The sequence below is a fragment of the Ammospiza caudacuta genome, chromosome 35, assembly GCF_027887145.1.
Source record: "Ammospiza caudacuta isolate bAmmCau1 chromosome 35, bAmmCau1.pri, whole genome shotgun sequence".
NCBI lineage: Eukaryota > Metazoa > Chordata > Aves > Passeriformes > Passerellidae > Ammospiza > Ammospiza caudacuta.
In genome coordinates, this window is record NC_080627.1 from 1,751,988 (window position 1) to 1,771,382 (window position 19,395).

Below are 19,395 nucleotides of genomic sequence, written 5' to 3' on the forward strand. Positions count from 1 at the left end.
CCTTAATTAATTAATTAGTTAAATAATTAATCAGTTCCAGAGTGAACACCCCAAAATTTGGGGGGTGGGGGTGGTGGTCGCTTATCCCCATCGCTGTTTTTGGCAGATTTGGCCCCAAAATTCGAATTTTGGGGGTTTTGGAGGGTCTGGCCCCTCCCCCATCGCTGTTATCAGCAAATTTGGGCCAAAAATCGGAATTTTGGGCAGTCTGGCCCCTCCCCCATTGCTGTTATCAGTGAACACCCCAAATTTGGGGTCTCACCCCTCCCCCATCGTTGTTATCAGCAAATTTGGGCCTAAAAATCGGAATTTTGGGGTTCTCCCCCCGCCCCCACCGCTGTTATCAGCAAACTTGGGCCCAAATTTTGGGGATTTGGGAGATTTGGGGGTCTCACCCCTCCCCCCATCGTCGTTATCAGTGAACGCCCCCAAATTTGGGGTCTCACCCCTCGTCCATTGCTGTTATCAGCAAACTTGGGCCCAAATTTTGGGAGATTTGGGGGTCTGGCCCCTCCCCCATCACTGTTATCAGCAAATTTGGGCCCAAATTCGGAATTTTGGGGGTTTGGGGGGGTGGGGGGGGGGTGGGGGGTCTGGCCCCTCCCCCACCGCCGTTATCAGCGAATTTGGCCCCAAAATCGGGGGAGGGGCCGCGCCCCAAGCCCCGCCCCCATCGTGGAAGGTTCCAGAAGGAACGGCCCGGGGTGGGGGGGGAGGGGTCGGGGGTGGGGGGGTGGGGGAGGGGTCACATGACGTCTCCCCGCGTGGGGGAGGGGCACCAAGGCACTGGGTGGGGGAGGGGCGGGGCGGGGTGGGGGAGGGGCGGGGTTAGGATTGCATCTCGGCCCGGAGCATCCACGGGAACCAGCAGCAGAACAGCAACCTGGGGACAGGGGGACGGTGACAGCATGGGGACAGCCCTTGGAGACATGGGGACAGCCCTTGGGGACATGGGGACAGCATGGGGACAGCCCTTGGGGACAGGGACAGCGTGGGGACAGCGTGGGGACAGCCCTGGGGACAGGGACAGCCCCTGGGGACAGCCCTTGGGGACAGCCCTTGGGGACAGTGTGGGGACAGCCCTTGGGGACAGAGACAGCCCTTGGGGACAGGGACAGTGTGGGGACAGCCCTTGGGGACAGCCCTTGGGGGCAACCCTTGGGGACATGGGGACAGCCCTTGGGGACATGGGGACAGTGTGGGGACAGCCCTTGGGGACAGCCCTTGGGGACATGGGGACAGTGTGGGGACAGCCCTTGGGGACATGGGTACAGTGACATGGGGACAGCGTGGGGACAGCCCTTGGGGACAGCCCTTGAGGACAGCCCTTGGGGACAGGGACAGTGTGGGGACAGGGCCACCCCAGCAAGGACAGGGCCACCACCCCCAGGGACAGCGTGGGGACAGGGCCACCTCAGCAAGGACAGGGCCACCCCTGGGGACAGGGACACTCCCAGGGACAGGGCCACCCCAGCAAGGACAGGGCCACCACCCCCACAGGACAGCGCGGGGACAGGGCCACCCCGCAGTGTCCCCCGTGCCACTGTCCCCACCTGGAGAAGGAGCTCTCGGATGTGATGTCCTTGGGGGTCCGCACGGCCGGGAAGCGCTTGGGCTGTGACACTGCAGGGGACACCGCGGGGACACGGGGGGGGACACGGGGACATCAGGGACACAGGGACACAAAAGGACATGGGGATGGACACAGGGACATGCGGGAAACATGGGGACATGGGGGAACCAGGGGGCACAGGGACATGGGGGGACATGGGGGGAACCAGGGGACATGGGGACAAGGGGGAGACAAGGGGACACAGAGGGACAGGAGAGGGACACGGTTACATCATTGTCAACAGCCAATCAGCAGCGCCAACCCTGCCCCGCCCCCCTGTCAGTCAGTGCCTTGCCCCACCCACCTGTCAAACTCTGCCCCGCTCTCCTGTCAATCACAGCCCCACCTTGGAGCCCACCTGTCAATCACTGTCCCACCCCACCCTGCCCACCTGTCAATCACTGTCCCACCCTGTCCCACACACCTGTCAATCACTGTCCCACCTTGGAGCCCACCTGTCATTGTCACATCCACCTGTCAGTCACTGCCACAACACAACCACCCACCTGTCAATCACTGTCCCACCCTGCCCCACCCACCTGTCAATCACTGTCCCACCCCACCCTGCCCACCTGTCACTGTCCTACCCTGTCCCGCCCACCTGTCAATCACTGCCAAGCCCCGCCCCTCACCTGTGACGGGCTGTGCCTTCTTTTCATTGGTGCCATCCCCGGGCTCCTCCTTGGGACCCCCGACCCTGGGCGGGACAGGGGGACAGGGCGTCACCACAGTGTCACCTCGGTGTCACCTGTGACCCCTCTGTGACCTCCCTGTGACCTCCCTTGACCCCACTGTCCCCCCCATTTGTGTCTCTCCCGTGTCCCCTCATGTCCCCTCTATGTCCCCCTGATGTCCCCACATGTCCCCTGTCACCCCCATATCCCAATGTCCCCCCATGTCCTCCCCATGTCCCCCTGTCCCCACGTCCCTCTGTTCCCTGTGTCCCCCCATGTCCCCCCCATGTCCCCGTGTCCCCCCGTATCCCAGTGTCCCATGTCCCCTCCATGTCCCCCTCTGTCCCCCATGTCCCCACCATGTCCCCATGTCCTCATGTCCCCATCTCCTCCTGATGTCCCCGTGTCCCCACCATGTCCCCATGTCCCCCCCAGGTCCCTGTGTCCCCCCAATATCCCAGTGTCCCCCCATGTCCTCCTGATGCCCCCATGTCCCCAATGTCCCCATGTCCCCCTCCTGTATTCCCCCATGTCCCCCTGTCCCCTCCTGACCCCATGTCCCCCCAATATCCCTGTGTCCTCCATGTCCCACCCAATCCCAGTGTCCCCTGTCCCCCCCGTGTCCCCCCCATGTCCCCATGTCCCCCCTTGTCCCTGTGTCCCCTCCTGTCCTCCATGTCCCCCCCTATCCCAGTGTCCCCTGTCCCCCCCGTGTCCCCCCCATGTCCCCATGTCCCCCCTTGTCCCCGTGTCCCCTCCTGTCCTCCATGTCCCCCCCATCCCAGTGTCCCCTGTCCCCCCCATGTCCCCATGTCCCCCCTTGTCCCCGTGTCCTCTCCATATCCTGTGTCCTCCCTCGTCCCCACTGATGTCCCCAATGTCCCCAATGTTCCCACGTCCCCAATGTCCCCATGTCCCCCTCCTGTATCCCCCCATGTCCCCCTGTCCCCTCCTGTCCCCATGTCCCCCCAATATCCCTGTGTCCTCCATGTCCCACCCAATCCCAGTGTCCCCTGTCCCCACCATGTCCCCCCCATGTCCCCGTGTCCCCCCCATGTCCCCAATGTCCCCGAGGTGTCCCCCCCGGTACCTCTGCACGCGGGACGGGGGTGCGAAGACGCCGTGTTTGGGGGGGCAGGTGAAGTAGCGCACCCCGAAAACGGAGCCGTCGTGTTTGCCCCCGGCCGAGTCCAGCTCCACCCCGAACCAGTACCCTGGGGACAGCAGGGACATCACTGGGGACACTGGGGACATTGGGGGCACTGGGGGGGCATTGGGGAGACACTGGGGGGATTGGGGACATTGGGGACATTGGGGACATTGGGGGGATTGGGGACATCAGGGACACTGGGGACGTTGGGGGGCATTGGGGGACATTGGGGGGATTTGAGGTATTGGGGACATTGGGGACACTGGGGGCATTGGGGACATTGGGGGGACATTGGGGACACTGGGGGGACACTGGGGGGATTGGGGACATTGGGGACATTGGGGGCATTGGGGACATTGGGGACATTGGGGGGACATTGGGGGGATTGGGGGTATTGGGGGTATTGGGGGGACACTGGGGGGATTGGGGACATTTGGGACATTGGGGGGATTGGGGACATTGGGGGACATTGGGGGGATTGGGGGGATTGGGGACATCGGGGACATTGGGGACATTGGGGGGACTGGGGGGACACTGGGGGGATTGGGGACATTGGGGACATTGGGGACATCAGGGACACTGGGGACATTGGGGGGGCATTGGGGGGATTTGGGGATATTGGGGACATTGGGGACATTGGGGGGACATTGGGGGGACATCGGGGGCATTGGGGGGATCCCAACCCATGGGGGTCCCGAGGGGGTCTCAGAGGGTCCCAGCCCAAGGTGGGAGTCCCATTCTGGGCAAGGGTCTCAGTTTGGGGGAGGGGTCCCATTGTGGGGAGGGGTCTCACCCTGGGTTGGGGTCCAATTTAGGGGAAGGGTCCCACAGTGGGGAGGGGTCCCATTGTGAGGAGGGGTCTCTATCTGGGTAGGGTCCCATTTAGGGCAGGGGTCCCATTTAGGGGAGGGGTCCCATTTAGGGGATGGTTCCCATTTAGGGCAGGGGTCCCATTTAGAGCAGGGGTCCCATTTAGGGGAGGGGTCTCATTTAGGGGAGGGGTCCCATTTAGGGGATGGTTCCCATTTAGGGGAGCGGTCTCATTTAGGGCAGGGCTCCCATTTAGGGGATGGTTCCCATTTAGGGCAGGGGTCCCATTTAGGGGAGGGGTCCCATTTAGGGGAGGGGTCCCATTTAGAGCAGGGGTGCCACAGTGGGCAGGGCTCCCATTTAGGGCAGGGCTCCTATTTAGGGGAGGGGTCCCATTTAGGGCAGGGGTCCCATTTAGGGGAGGGGTCCCATTTAGGGGAGGCCTCCCATTTAGGGGAGGGGTCCCACAGTGGGCAGGGGTCCCATTCTGGGTTGGGGTCTCGCTGTCTCACCGGGGGCGAAGTCGGTCCTGCCGTAGAAGCGGGCCCGGCCCTGGCGCTGCCCGGCCACCAGCACCGCGTCCCCCGGGGCCACGCGCCGCCCCTCGCGGTCCAGCCACGCCCCCGCGCGCTTCCGGGACCCTGGGGGCGGGGCCACAGTGACCACACCCGCCCGGGCCACGCCCATCGCTGCCACACCCTTCCCATACCCACCAATCACAGCTACACCCACCATAACCCCACCCAGCCACGCCCCCACCCACTTCCGGGATCCTGGGGGCGGGGCCTCAGTGACCACACCCACCCCCCCCCCCCGACCACGCCCATCACTGCCACACCCATCCCTTGGAGGATTTTGGGGGGAGTTCAGGGGGTCCCCTCGAGTTTGGGGTGTCCTGTGAATTTGGGGAGGGGGGCTCGCCTGTATTTCGGGGGGGCTCCCCTCGATTTTTGGGGGTCCCGTAGGTTTTGTGAGGGGTCCCCTTTATTTTGGGGGTCCAGGGAATTTTGGGGGTCCCCTGTATTTTAGGGGGCCCGCTCGATTTTGGGAGGGGGGGTTCCCCTGAATGTTGGGAGGTTCCCCTCGATTCTGGAGGTCCCTGGATTTCGGGGGGCTCTCATGAATTTTGGGGGTTCCCCTTTATTTTGGGGGGGTCTCCTGTATTTGGGAGGTGGATTTTGGGGGGGGGTCCCATTAATTTCAGGGGACTCCCCTCGATTTTGGGGGAACCTTTGTATTTTGGGGGGTGGTCCCATGAATTATGGGGACCTCTCCTCTATTTTGGGAGGGGTCCCCAGTATTTTGGGGGGGGAGGGGGCCTCTGTATCTTGGGGGGGGGGGGGTCTTTGCTGTATTTTTGAGGGTGCCCTGTGAATTTTGGGGGGGTTCCCCTGTATTTTGTGGGGGGTCCTGTGAATTTTAGGGGTTCCCTAAATTTTGGGCGGGGGATTTTGGGGGTGTCCCGGGTATTTTGGGGAGGGGTCCCCGTACCTCTCTTGTCCTTGCGGGGTTTGTGGGGGGCTCGGGCCGGGGGTCCCGGGGGGCTCGGGGGGGGCGACGGCGCCGGGGGGGGCTGCTCCTCGGCCTTGGAGATCTTGGACACCGAGGCGAAGACCCCTGTACCAGTATGGACCAGTATAAACCAGTATGGACCAGTATAAACCAGTATGGACCGGTATAAACCAGTTTGGACCGGTATAAACCAGTTCGGACCGGTATAAACCGGTATGGACCGGTATAAACCGGTATGGTCCGGTATAAACCGGTATGGACCGGTATAAACCGGCTTGGACCGGTATAAACCGGCTTGGACCAGTAGAAACCAGTAAAAACCAGCACGGACTGGTATGGACCAGTATTAGCCAGTATGGACCAGTCCAGGGTGTCCTGGGGGGTCTTGGGGGTCCCAGAGGGGTCCCAGGGGGGTCCTGAGGGTCCCAGGGGCTCCCAGAGGGTCCCGAGGGGTTCCCAGGGGGTCTCAGGGGGTCCCGGGGGTCTCAGAGAGGTCCCAGGGGGTCCCAGGGGGTCCCGGGGGTCTCAGGGTGGTCCCGAGGGGATCCCAGGGGATCTTGGGGGTCCCAGGGGGGTCCCAGGGTGGTCCCAGAGAGGTCCCAGAGGGGTCCCAAGGGGTCTCAGAGAGGTCCCAGGGGGTCCCGGGGGTCTCAGGGTGGTCCCGAGGGGGTCCCAGGGGATCTTGGGGGTCCCAGGGGATCCCAGGGTGGTCCTGGGGGGGTCCCCGGGGAGGGTCCTGAGGGTCCTGGGGAGCTCAAGGGGCTCCTGGGGGGTCCACGGGGTCCCAGATGTTTTGAGGGGTCCCATGGGGGGGTCCCAGAGGTCTCAGGGTGGTCCCAGGGGGTCCCAGGGGGTCCCAGAGGGTCCCATGGGGGTCCCGGGGGGGGGTCCCGGGGGGGGGCGGGTCCCGTACCGGTTTTGGGGGGGCAGATGAAGTAGCGGACCCCCCCCACGCTGCCGTCGTTCTTCCCCTCGGGCTCGTCCAGCTCCACGCCGGCCCACTGCCCGCTGGCGAAGGCCGTGGTGCCGCAGAACCTGAGCGTGCCCACCTGGGGACATCGGGGGGGCACACACCTGAGCCCCAAAAAACAGCACCCCAAAATACCCAAAAATACCCCAAAAAACCCCGATGGCAAAAAACCCCCAATATTACCAAAAAATTCTGATCCTAAATGCAAACACAGCCCGTGGTGCCGCAGAACCCGAGCGTGCCCACCTGGGGACATCGGGGGGGCACACCTGGGTGGCACCTGGGCCCCAAAAAACAGCACCCCAAAATACCCCAAAATACCCCAAAAAACCCCGATGGCAAAAAACCCCCAATATTACAAAAAAATTCTGATCCTAAATGCAAACAGAGGCCGTGGTGCCACAGAACCCGAGCGTGCCCACCTGGGGACATCGGGGGGGCACACCTGGGTGGCACCTGGGCCCCAAAAAACAGCACCCCAAAATACCCAAAAATACCCCAAAAAACCCCGATGGCAAAAAAACCCCAATATTACCAAAAAATTCTGATCCTAAATGCAAACAGAGGCCGTGGTGCCGCAGAACCCGAGCGTGCCCACCTGGGGACATCGGGGGACAAGGGCTTGGGGTGACACAGGTGTGGCACAGGTGACATCGGGGTGACGCGGGTGTGGCACAGGTGACATCGGGGTGACACGGGTGTCCCACCTCGCCTCACCTTGTCCGCCAGGTACAGCAGCAGGAGATGACACAGGTGACCCAGACTGACACGGGGTGACACAGGTGACATTGGGGTGACACAGGTGACATTGGGGAGACACAGGCAGTGACACAGGTGATACTGAGGTGACATTAGGATGACACGGGTGACACAGGGTGACACGGGTGACATTAGGCCGACATGGGTGACATTGGGGTGACACAGGTAGAGACACAGGTGACATTGGGGTGACACAGGTGACATTAGGATGACACAGGTGACATTGGGGTGACATTGGGGTGACACAGGTAGTGACACAAGGTGGGTTTGGGGTGACACAGGGTGACACAGGTGACATTAGGACGACATGGGTGACATTGGGGTGACATAGGTAGAGACACAGGTGACATTAGGATGACACAGGTGACATTGGGGTGACACAGGTAGTGACACAGGTGATATTGGGGTGACACAGGGTGACACAGGTGACATTAGGACGACACAGGTGACATTAGGATGACACAGGTAGTGACACAGGTGATATTGGGGTGACATTGGGGTGACACAGGTGACATTAGGATGACACAGGTGACATTGGGGTGACACAGGTAGTGACACAGGTGATATTGGGGTGACATTGGGGTGACACAGGTGACATTAGGATGACACAGGTGACATTGGGGTGACATTGGGGTGACACAGGTAGTGACACAGGTGACACAGGGCGACACAGGTGACATTGGGGTGACATTGGGGTGACACAGGTAGAGACACAGGTGACATTAGGATGACACAGGTGACAATGGGGTGACACAGGTGACACAGGTGACATTGGGGTGACACGGGTGACATTGGGGTGACACAGGCAGTGACACAGGTGACATTAGGGTGACACAGGTGACATTGGGGTGACACAGGCAGTGACACAGGTGATATTGGGGTGACATTGGGGTGACACAGGTGACATTAGATGACATTGGGGTGACACGGGTGACACTGGGGTGACACAGGGGGTGTTTGAGGATGCCCTGGGTAGATCTGAGGTGACACAGGGTGGGTTTGGGCTGACAGGGAGGATGACATGGGGTGGGTTTGGGGTGACATGGGACAGGTTTGGGGTGACACGGGATGGATTTAGGGTTACACAGGGGGTGACACAGGTGACACTCTCACCTTGCCGTTGTCCAGGCGCACCCTGTCCCCCAGCTGCAGCCCCAGGCACAGCAGCATGAGGGTGCCGGGCAGGTTGTCGTAGTTGGGCAGGGTGACACAGGGGTGACACAGGGTGGGTTTATGGTCACGCAGGTGACACAGGGGGTGACACAGGTGACACTCTCACCTTGCCGTTGTCCAGGCGCACCCTGTCCCCCAGCTGCAGCCCCAGGCACAGCAGCATGAGCGTGCCGGGCAGGTTGTCGTAGTTGGGCAGGGTGACGCGCGGCAGGCTGCAGCTCAGCGGCACCGCGTCCAGCAGCAGCCGCCGCAGCTCCCGCGCCGCCTCGGCCGCCTCGGCCCGGTCCAGCGCCATGTCCGTGGGGTCGGGCACCACCTCGGCCGCCACCTGGCCCTTGCTGTTCTGGGGGGGCGGGACAACGGCGCGGCGTCCCCGAGGTGGCCACAGGTGGCCCTCGGTGGCCTCGGGTGGCCCCGTGGCTCCCCAGGGGAACCCAAGGGTGTTCTGGGGCTCCCGAGGTTCTGGCGGCACCAAAACTGCTCAGGAACCCCCAGTGTGTCCTCAGGACCCCTAAAACTGTTCGGGACCCCCAAATCCCTCAGGATCCCCCAATCTGGTGGCCCTCGGTGGCCCTCGGTGGCCCTCGGGTGGCCCCGTGGCTCCCCAGAGGATCCCAAGGGTGTTCTGGGGCTCCCGAGGTTTTGGTGGCACCAAAACTGCTCAGGAACCCCCAGAAACGCCCACTGTGTCCCCAGGACACCTCAGAAACCCCCACTGTGTCCCCAGGACCCCCCAAACCATTCAGGACCCCCCCCATTTGGTGGCCTCAGGTGGCCCCGTGGCTCCCCAGAGGAACCCAAGGGTGTTTTGGGTACCCGGAGGTTTTGGTGGCACCAAAATCACTCAGAAACCCTCTCTGTGTCCCCAGGACCCCTAAAACCCCTCAAGACGCCCCCACTTTGTCCCCAGGACCCTCAAAACTGCTCAGGGACCCCCCATCTGGTGGCCACAGGTGGCCCTCGGTGGCCTCAGGTGGCCCCGTGGCTCCCCAGAGGAACCCAACGGTGTTCTGGGTCTCCCGAGGTTCTGGTGGCACCAAAACTCCTCAGAAACCTCCCCTACGTCCCCAGGACCCCTCAGAAACCCTCCCTTTGTCCCCAAGACCCCCCAAACCATTCAGGAACCCCCCCATTTGGTGGCCACAGGTGGCTACAGGTGGCCCTTGGTGGCCCCGTGGCTCCCCAGAGGAACCCAAGGGTGTTTTGGGTACCCGGAGGTTTTGGCGGCACCAAAACCCCTCAGAAACCACTCAGAATCACCAAAATCCCACCCACTGTGTCCCCAGGACCCCCAAAACCCCCCCAGGAGCCCCAAATCCCTCAGGATCCTCCAATCTGGTGGCCACAGGTGGCTCTTGGTGGCCTCAGGTGGCCCCGTGGCTCCCCAGAGGAACCCAAGGGTGTTTTCAGTACCTGGAGAGGTTTTGGTGGCACCAAAATCCCCGATCACCCCCAAACCCAGAAATCCCCCCAAATTCCTGATCACCCCCCTAATCCCAAAGTCCCCGAAACCTCCAAATCCCCCCAAATCCCCGAGCCCCCCGAATCCCCCATCACCCCCAAATCTCTAAATCCCCCCAAATCCCCCCAAATCCCCGATCGCTCCCAAATCCCCTCAAAATCCCTGATCCATCCCAAAATCCCCCCAAATCCCCCCAAATCCCTGATCCACCCCAAAATCCCAAAATCTGCCCCTCCCCCAAAATCCCCCCAAATTCCTGATCACCCCCAAATCCCTGAGCCCCCCAAATCCCCCCCCAAAATTCCTAATCATCCCCAAATCCCCAAAAATTCCTGATCACCCCCAAATCCCCAAGACCCCCAAATCCCTGAGCCCCCCAAATCCCCAAATCCCCCCAATTTCCCCCCAAATCCCCGAGCCCCCCTGGAGCCCCCCGACCCAAATTGAGCCCCCAGACCCCCCAAATTCCCTCCATACCCTGAGGGCGGGGTCGGCGCCGTGCTCCAGCAGGCAGCACACTGCCCCCAGCCCCAAATCCCCAAAATCCCCCAATTCCCCCCAAATCTCCCCAAATCCCTGAACCCACCCAGAGCCCCCCGACCCAAATTGAGCCCCCAGACCCCCCATACCCTGAGGGCGGGGTCGGCGCCGTGCTCCAGCAGGCAGCGCACCGCCCCCAGGCACAGGTTGGAGGCCGCGATGTGCAGCGCGGTGCCGTGGCTGAAATCGCTGCAGGTCGAGTGAAGAACTGCGGGAAATTCGGGGAGAAGGGGGGAGGGGGAAACTGAGGCACGGGGGACCCCAAAAATCGGGGCAGGGGTTGGAGATGGAGGGGGGGGGTCCTAAAAAGCAACGGGGACCCCAAAAATCGCGGGGGAAATGGAGGCACGGCAAAGGGGGAAGATCAAAACCAGCGAAAGCAGATGGGGAAACTGAGGCACGGGGCAGGGGGGGACCCCAAAATCAGCAAATGTGGGGGGGAAACTGAGGCACGGAGGACCCCAAAAATCGGGGCAGGGGTTGGAGATGGAGGGGGGGGGTCCTAAAAAGCAACGGGGACCCCAAAAATCGCGGGGGAAATCGAGGCACGGCAAAGGGGGGAAACTTCAAAAGCACCGAAACCAGAGGGGAAACTGAGGCACGGGGCACGGGGGGGGGGGGGACCCCCAAAACCGGCAAATATGAGGGGGAAACTGAGGCACGGGGAACCCCAAAAATGAGGGGAAGGGGTTGTGGGTGGAGGGGGGATCCTAAAAAGCAACGGGGACCCCAAAAATCCCGGGGGAAACTGAGGAACGGCAAATACAGTGAAAGCAGAGGGGGAAACTGAGGCACGGGGGGACCTCAAAATCACCAAATATGAGGGGGAAACTGAGGCACGGGGAACCCCAAAAATCACGGGAGGGGGTTGTGGGTGGAGGGGGGATCCTAAAAAGCAACGGGGACCCAAAAATCCCGGGGGAAATCGAGGCATGGGGCATGGTGGGGGGGGGGGCACCCCAAAACCACAAAAAGCAGGAGGGAAACTGAGGCATGGGGGGGGCCCCAAAATGACAGACCTGGAGCAGGGTCGGGATGAACCTGGGGGGGGGGGTCCCTGACCCTCAGTGAGGGTTTGGGGGTGTCCCTGTTGCTATGGGGGTTCAGTTTGGATTTTGGGGTGCCAATCCCGATTTTTGGGGTGCTCCACCGCCCTGAGCAGGGCGCGGATCAGCTCGGGGTGGGTTTAGGGGGGGTCGGTCAGGGTTTGGGGGGGTTCATTGCCAATATGGGGGGGTTCAGTTCGGGTTTTGGGGGCTCAATCCCGATTTTTGGGGTGTCATTTGGGATTTTGGGGTGCCAATCCCGATTTTTGGGGTGCTCCCCCCTCACCTCGTGGCGCCGTCGCCCTGAGCAGGGCGCGGATGAGCTCGGGCACGCCGAAGTGAGGGGGTCCCTGAGCCTCACTGGGGTTTTGGGGTGTCGTTCGGGGTTTGAGGGTGTCAGTTCAGGTTTGAGGGGTCCAGTCGGGATTTTGGGGTTCATTCCCGATTTTTGGGGTGCTCCCCCCTCACCTCGGGGCGCCGCCGCCCTGAGCAGGGTGCGGATGAGCTCGGGCACGTCGAAGTGAGGGGCTCCCTGAGCCTCACTGGGGTTTTGGGGGCTCGATCCCGATTTTGGGGTGTCATTTGGGATTTTGGGGGTGTCAGTTTGGATTTTTGGGGTGCTCCCCCCTCACCTCGGGGCGCCGCCGCCCTGAGCAGGGTGCGGATGAGCTCGGGCACGTCGAAGTGAGGGCTCCCTGAGCCTCACTGGGGTTTTGGGGTATCCCTGTTGCTATGGGGGTCCAGTCGGGATTTTGGGGGTCCAGTCGGGATTTTGGGGTGCTCCCCCCTCACCTCGGGGCGCCGCCGCCCTGAGCAGGGTGCGGATGAGCTCGGGCACGTCGAAGTACGCCGCGTAGTGCAGCGCGTTCATGTGCGTCCAGCGGCTGCGCAGACCCGCGTCCCCCCCCAGGGCCAGCAGCCGCTGGGACAGACGGACGGCGGCCGCGGGGTCACCTGGGGACAGACGGACATTGGGGACATCGGGGGCGATTGGGGGCACTGGGGACATTGGGGACATCGGGGGGGATTGGGGGCACTGGGGACATTGGGGACACCCTGCTGGGACAGACGGACAGAGACTGTGGGATCATCTGTGGACAGACGGACAGCACTGGGGACATTGGGGGGAGTGGGGACATTGGGGACACTGGGGGGAGTGGGGACATTGGGGACAGCCCGCCTGGACAGACGGACAGAGACTGTGGGATCATCTGTGGACAGACGGACAGCACTGGGGACACTGGGGGAATTGGGGACAGAGGGACACTGGGGACACTGGGGACATTGGGGACACTGGGGACATTGAGGGCATGGATGGACATGGACACCCTGCCCGGACAGACGGACATTGGGAACAGGGGAAGGGACAGGGATGGAAACCCCAGTGGGACAGACGGACACTGAGGACAGTGGGGACATTTGGGGACATTGGGGACACGGATGGACAGCGAAACCCCACTGGGACAGATGGACAGAGACTGCAGGGTCACCTAGGGACACACAGACGTTGGGGACATTGGGGACACCCTGGGGACACCGTGGTGGCCCTGTCCACGTCACCCACCCACACTGTGGACACCTGGGGTTACGGAGAGCCAGGACAGACGGACACTGGGGACATTGGGGACACCCTGGGGACATTGGGGACACCGTGGTGGCCCTGTCCATGTCACCCACCCACACTGTGGACACCTGGCGTTATGGAGAGCCAGGACAGACGGACACTGGGGACACTGGGGACATTGGGGACACCCTGGGGACACCCTGGGGACACCCTGGGGACATTGGGGACACCGTGGTGGCCCTGTCCCCGTCCCCGTGACGCACCCACGCCGTGCGCGCCGGCCTTGCAGGCGTAGTGCAGCAGGGTCATGTCCGTCAGTCCGTCCCTGTCGTCCACGTGGCACCCGCGGCGCAGGATCTGCGGGGACAAGGGGGTGTCACAGTGCCACCAGTGCCACCAATGTCACCAATGCCACCCCAGGGACAGCGGGGTGTCACGGTGCCACCAGTGCCACCAGTGCCACCAATATCACCCCAGGGACACCGGGACGTCACAGTGCCACCAGTGCCACCAATGTCACCCCAGGGACACGGGGGTGTCACAGGGTCACCAGTGCCACCCCAGGGACACCAGGGACAACCCAGGGACATCCCAGGGACATGGGGACGTCGCAGTGTCACCAGTGCCACACCAGTGCCACACCAGTGCCACCAGGGACATTCCAGGGACAACCCAGGGACACAGAGACATCTATCAGGACCCCCCAGACCCCCTCAGGACCCCTAAACTCCCCCCTAGGACCCCCCAAACCCCTCATTTCCCACCTCGTTGCTGATGACGTCCACGCCGTGCCGCATCCTGGCGCAGGATGGCAAAGGGCTGCAGCCCCCAGACCCCCTCGGGACCCCCCAAACCCCCCCGGGACCCCCCAAACTCCCCCCTAGGACCCCCCAAACCCCCTCAGGACCCCCCAAAGTCCCCCCTAGGACCCCCCAAACTCCCCCCTAGGACCCCCCCAAATCCCCGAAACCCCCTCATTTCCCACCTCGTTGCCGACGACGTCCACGCCGTGCCGCATCCCGGCGCAGGATGGCGAAGAGCTGCGGCCCCCAGACCCCCTCGGGACCCCCCAGACCCCCTCAAAACCGCCCAAACTCCCCCCTAGGACCCCTGAAACCGCCTCATTTCCCACCTCGTTGCCGATGACGTCCACGCTGTGCTGCACCTGCGGCACCCACTGGCGCAGGATGGCGAAGAGCTGCGGCACCGTCGTGCGCGGGTCCAGCAGGATCTCCCGGCACGCCGCGTCGTTGGGGTCGAAGAAGGTGAAAGCTGGGGGGGGACACCGGGGGGGGGGGACACCGGGGGTGGCACCCCGAAACCGTCAGACGCGGAATAATGGGGAAAGAACCCGCCCCAGAGACATTTTGGGCAGTTTTGGGGGGTCCCCATGGGGTTGTGTGTGACTTTTGAGGGTCCCTGTCCCTTCAGGGGTTCTTTTTTGGGGGGTCGTTGTCACTTGTGGGGGTCGCTGTCACCTGGGGGGGACACCGGGGGGTGGCACCCCGAAATCGTCAGACGCGGAATAATGGGGAAAGAACCCACCCCAGAGACATTTTGGGCAGTTTTGGGGGGTCCCCATGGGGTTGTCTGTGACCTGGGGGGGTCCTTGTCACTTGTGGGAGTCCCTGTCCCTTCAGGGGTTCTTTTTTGGGGGGTCGTTGTCACCTGGGGGGGTCATTGTCCCTTGGGGGGGGTCACACCCCCAAAATGCCCAACCCTGGATTAGCTACAAAAGAACCCCCCAGACCCATTTTGGGCAGTTTTGGGGGGTCCCCATGGGGTTGTCTGTGACCTGGGGGGGTCTGGGGGGGTCGTTGTCACTTGTGGGGGTCGCTGTCACCTGGGGGGACATGCAGGGGACACCGGGGGGTGGCACCCCAAAATCGTCAGACACGGAATAATGGGGAAAGAACCCACCCAGAGACATTTTGGGCAGTTTTGGGGGGTCCCCATGGGGGTCTTTGTGCCCTGGGGGGGTCGTTGCCCACTAGAGGGGGGGTCTACGTCCCTTGGGGGTCCCATTTTGGGGGGCCCTTTCTGGGCATCCCTTTTTGGGGGTCTCTTTTGGGGGTCCTTTTTTGGGAGTTCCCTTTTTGGGGGTCCCATTTTGAGGGTCCCTTTCTGGGGTCCCTTTTTGGGGGGTCCCATTTTGGGGATCCCATTTTGGGCGTCCCTTTCTGGAGTTCCCTTTTTGGGAGTCTCTTTCTGGGGTCCCTTTTTGGGGTTCCCTTTTTGGGGTTCCCTTTGTGGGGTTCCCTTTCTGGGCATCCCTTTTTGTGGGTCCCGTTTTGGGGGTCCCTTTTTGGGGTCCCTTTCTGGGGATCCCTTTCTGGGGGTCCCATTTTGGGCGTCCCTTTCTGGAGTTCCCTTTTTGGGGGTCTCTTTTGGGGGTCCCCTTTTTGGGGGGTCCCATTTTGGGGGGTCCCTTTTTGGGGTTCCCATTTTGGGGGTCCCTTTGTGGGGTTCCCTTTCTGGGGGTCCCTTTTTGGGGGTCTCTTTTGGGGGTCCCTTTCTGGGGATCCCTTTCTGGGGTTCCCTTTCTGGGGGTCCCTTTCTGGGGGTCCCTTTTTGGGGGTCTCTTTTGGGGGGTCCCTTTCTGGGGTTCCCTTTTTGGGGGTCCCTTTCTGGGGATCCCTTTCTAGGGGTCCCTTTTTGGCGGGGTCCCTTTCTGGGCATCCCATTTTGGGGTTCCATTTTTGGGGTTCCATTTTTGGGGGTCCCTTTTTTGGGGTCCCTTTTTGGGGGTCCCTTTCGGGGGTCCCCCGTGCCCGTGGTGGGCGTGTCCCGGCAATTTGGGGCGGGGTCTCACCGTAGTCCTTGGGCAGGGGGGCGGGGGCCGCGGGGTGCACCATCGGCTTCTTGCGCCGCTCCACGGCCGGGCTGGGGGGGCTCGGGGGGCTCGGGGGGTCGGGGGGCGGCGCCCCCCCCGCCGGGGGGTCCCCCCCGCGCTCCTTGGTCATGGCGAGCCTGGGGGGGGGGACACGGGGGGGTTTGGGGGGGTCTGGGGGGGCTGGGACCCCCCCTTGGGGTGATGGGGATGGGGGTGAGGGAATGGGGAGGGGGCTCCGGGATTGGGAATGGGGAGGGGGCAACAGAAATGGGAACGGGGAGGGGGTCCCGGGACCGGAATAGGATTGGGACAGGGGGGTTTGGGGGGGGTCTGGGGGGTCTGGAGGGTCTGGGACCCCCACCCCCTTTGGGGTGATGGGGATGGGGGTGAGGGAATGGGGAGGGGACAGGGGGGTTTGGAGGGGTTTGGGGGGGGCTGGGACCCCCCGCCCCCCTTTGGGGTGGTGGGGGGGGGAGGGGATGGGGGCCAGAAATGGGGAGGGGGCTCCGGGATTGGGAATGGGGAGGGGGCATCAGAAATGGGAATGGGGAGGGGGCTCCGGGAATGAGGTGGGGGCGCCGGAAATGGGGAGGGGGCAACGGGAATGGAATGGGGGACCAGGATGGGGAGGGGGCTCCGGGACTGGAATGGGGAGGGGGCTCTGGGAATGGGGAGGGGGCAGCAGGTCCGGGACGGGGAGGAGGAAATTGGGATGGGGAGGGGGCAGCGGGAATGGGGAGGGGGCACCGAGATTTGAGACCGGGATGGGGAGGGGGCTTCAGGACTGGAATGGGGGACCGGGAATGGGGAGGGGGTACCGTGATTGGGGAAGGGGCTCCGTTAATGGGGAGGGGGCAGCGAGAATGGGGAGTGGGCACCGGGGATGGGGAGGGGGCTCCGAGATACCGGGGGAAATTGGGATACCGGGAGGGACCGGGATAAACGGGGGGCCTGGCTGGGGGTCCCCGGGATGGGGAGGGGTCCCCGGGATGCGGAGGGGACCGCGGGAATGGGGAAGGGTCCCCGAAAATGGGGAGGGGGCGCCGGGATACCGGAGGAAATCGGGATGCTGGGAGGGACCGCGATGGGGATGGGAGCGCCGGGATGAACGGGGGGGCTGGCTGGGGGTCCCGGCGGTGGGGAGGGGTCCCCGAAAATGGGGAGGGGGCTCAGAGATGGAGAAGGGTCCCCGAAAACGGGGAGAGGGCCCCGAAAATGGGGAAGGGTCCCTGGGATGCAGGCGAGGATTGGGATGCAGGGAGGGACCGCGATTGGGGCACGGGGATGGGAAGGGGTCCCCGGGATGGGGAGGGGTCCCCGGGATGGGGAGGGGGCCCCGAAAATGGGGAGGGGTCCCCGGGATGCGCCGGTGCCGCGGCCGGGCCGGGCCCGAGGGATGCGCAGGGAGCGCGGCCGGGGATGGCGGGGCCGGGGCGGGGCGGGCCCGGGGCTGAAGCACCGGGGGACACCGGACAGACCCCCCCGCAGCCCCCGGGCCGGGACCGGCGCCGACCCCTCCCCAAATTCCGGTATTCTCCCCCCTCCCCCCCCCTCCGGTACCTGAGGGTCCGCGGCCGCGGGATGGGCCCGGCGCTGTGCGCATGCGCGGACAACAAGGGGTGGGGGCGAGCGGGGGGCGCGGGGGCGGGGCCTGGGCAGGGGGCGGGGCTACGGGGGGCTATGAGGGGCTATGGGGGCGCTATAGGGGGGATCTGGGGGGCTTGGGGGGGGATATGGGGGGCTACGGGGGGCTATGAGGGGATATAGGGGGCTATAGGGGGGATCTGGGGGGCTACGGGGCGGTATAGGGGATATGGGGAGGCTATAGGGGGGCTACAGGGGGGCTTGGGGGGGATATGGAGGGTAGAGGGGCTACAGGGGGTTGTGCGGGGGATATGGGGGTATAGGGGGGCTGTGGGAGGGATATGGGGGGCGATGAGCTGGTGTGGGGGGAATGGGGGGTGTGGGGAATATGGAGGGAATGGGAGGTGTGGGGTCTCTGGGGGATGTGGGGGCCCTGGGGAATATGGGGGCTATAGGGGCTGTGGGGGGCACTGGGTGAGTGGGGTCTATGGGGGTTATAGGAGAAGTGGGGTCTATAGGGGATGTGGGAGTGTGGGGTCTATGGGGTCTGTAAGGGGCTATGAGGGCTATGGGGGGCTATAGGAGCTATAGGGGATGTGGGGGCTATGGGGGCTATGGGGGATGTGGGGTCTATAGGGTCTATGGGGTCTGTAAGGGGCTATGGGGGCTATAGGGGTATGGGGGCTATGGGGGCTATAGAGGGTATGGGGAATATGGGGCCTATGGGGGCTATGGGGCTATGGGGGATATGGGGGCCATGGGGTCTATAGGGGCTATAGGGGATATGGGGGCTATGGGGGATATGCAGGCTATGGGGGCTATAGGGGTTTTGGGGAATATAGGGGCTATGGGGAGCTATAGGGGATGTGGGGGCTATGGGGCCTATGGGGGATGTGGGGTGTATAGGGGCTATAGGGGGCCTATGGGGGATATGGGGGCCATGGGGTCTATAGGGGCTATGGGGTCTGTAAGGGGCTATGAGGGCTATAGGGGCTATAGGGGTATGGGGGCTATGGGGGATATGCAGGCTATGGGGGCTATAGGGGTTTTGGGGAATATAGGGGCTATGGGGAGCTATAGGGGATATAGGGGCTATGGGGCCTATGGGGGATGTGGGGCTGTGGGGGCCATGGGGGGGGGTTATGGGGTCTATAGGGGCTATGGGGGCTATAGGGCCTGTGGGGGTTACGGGGGCTATGGGGAGCTATAGGGGCTGTGGGGCCTATGGGGGTTATGGGGTCTATAGGGGCTATGGGGAGCTATAGGGGCTATGGGGCCTATGGGGGATGTGGGGCTGTGGGGGCTATGGGGGGCGGGGGTTATGGGGCCTATGGGGGCTATGGGGGCTATAGGGCCTGTGGCGATTATGGGGCCTATAGGGGCTATGGGGCCTGTGGGGGTTATGGGGTCTACAGAGGGTAGGGGGAATATGGGGCCTATGGGGGTACAGGGATATTGCAATATTGCTCCCAGTATTACCAGTTGGATTGTGCCTGGGCCAGTCTGGCCCTCGCTGCCGGGCCAAAGGCAGCAGCTGCGGTGTGTCACCCCAGAGACACCTTGGCTTGCTGGAGATTGCAGTGGGCACTGAACAAGTCCAGGCTTGTTGGAACCCCGTTACCTCAGGAAGAATCGCTTCAGGCGACGGTGAAGAGAAAAAGAGATGGATTCTGCTGGAGGGTTTCTATCCAGAGTTTTATTCCATG

The 19,395-nt window shown here is 63.2% G+C and overlaps 1 protein-coding gene across 1 annotated transcript; it reads right to left on the reverse strand.

Moving 5' to 3' along the window:
• Positions 1-715: 715 nt before the first annotated feature.
• On the reverse strand, positions 716-16,235 carry CLIP3 (CAP-Gly domain containing linker protein 3). Its single transcript, XM_058822828.1, has 13 exons — positions 16,085-16,235; positions 14,405-14,544; positions 13,536-13,629; positions 12,501-12,662; positions 10,752-10,870; positions 8,767-9,003; positions 6,672-6,807; positions 5,738-5,863; positions 4,759-4,887; positions 3,377-3,500; positions 2,245-2,309; positions 1,554-1,623; positions 716-883 (listed from the first exon to the last, which is right to left on the reverse strand). Exons 1-13 carry the CDS (start codon positions 16,233-16,235, stop codon positions 829-831), a joined length of 1,608 nt encoding a protein of 535 aa, XP_058678811.1. The 3' UTR covers positions 716-828.
• Positions 16,236-19,395: the final 3,160 nt, after the last annotated feature.

Bases quoted from the DNA above. Each gene is read 5' to 3' on its own strand.
- CLIP3 (XM_058822828.1), bottom strand. From the start codon at position 16,235: ATGACCAAGGAGCGCGGGGGGGACCCCCCGGCGGGGGGGGCGCCGCCC. The intron at 4,888-5,737 runs GTACGGGGACCC...CCCCGCCCCCAG, and splicing joins ACCCCGCAAGGACAAGAGAG to GGTCCCGGAAGCGCGCGGGG. The intron at 2,310-3,376 runs GTACCGGGGGGG...TGTCCCGCCCAG, and splicing joins CCCCCGTCCCGCGTGCAGAG to GGTCGGGGGTCCCAAGGAGG.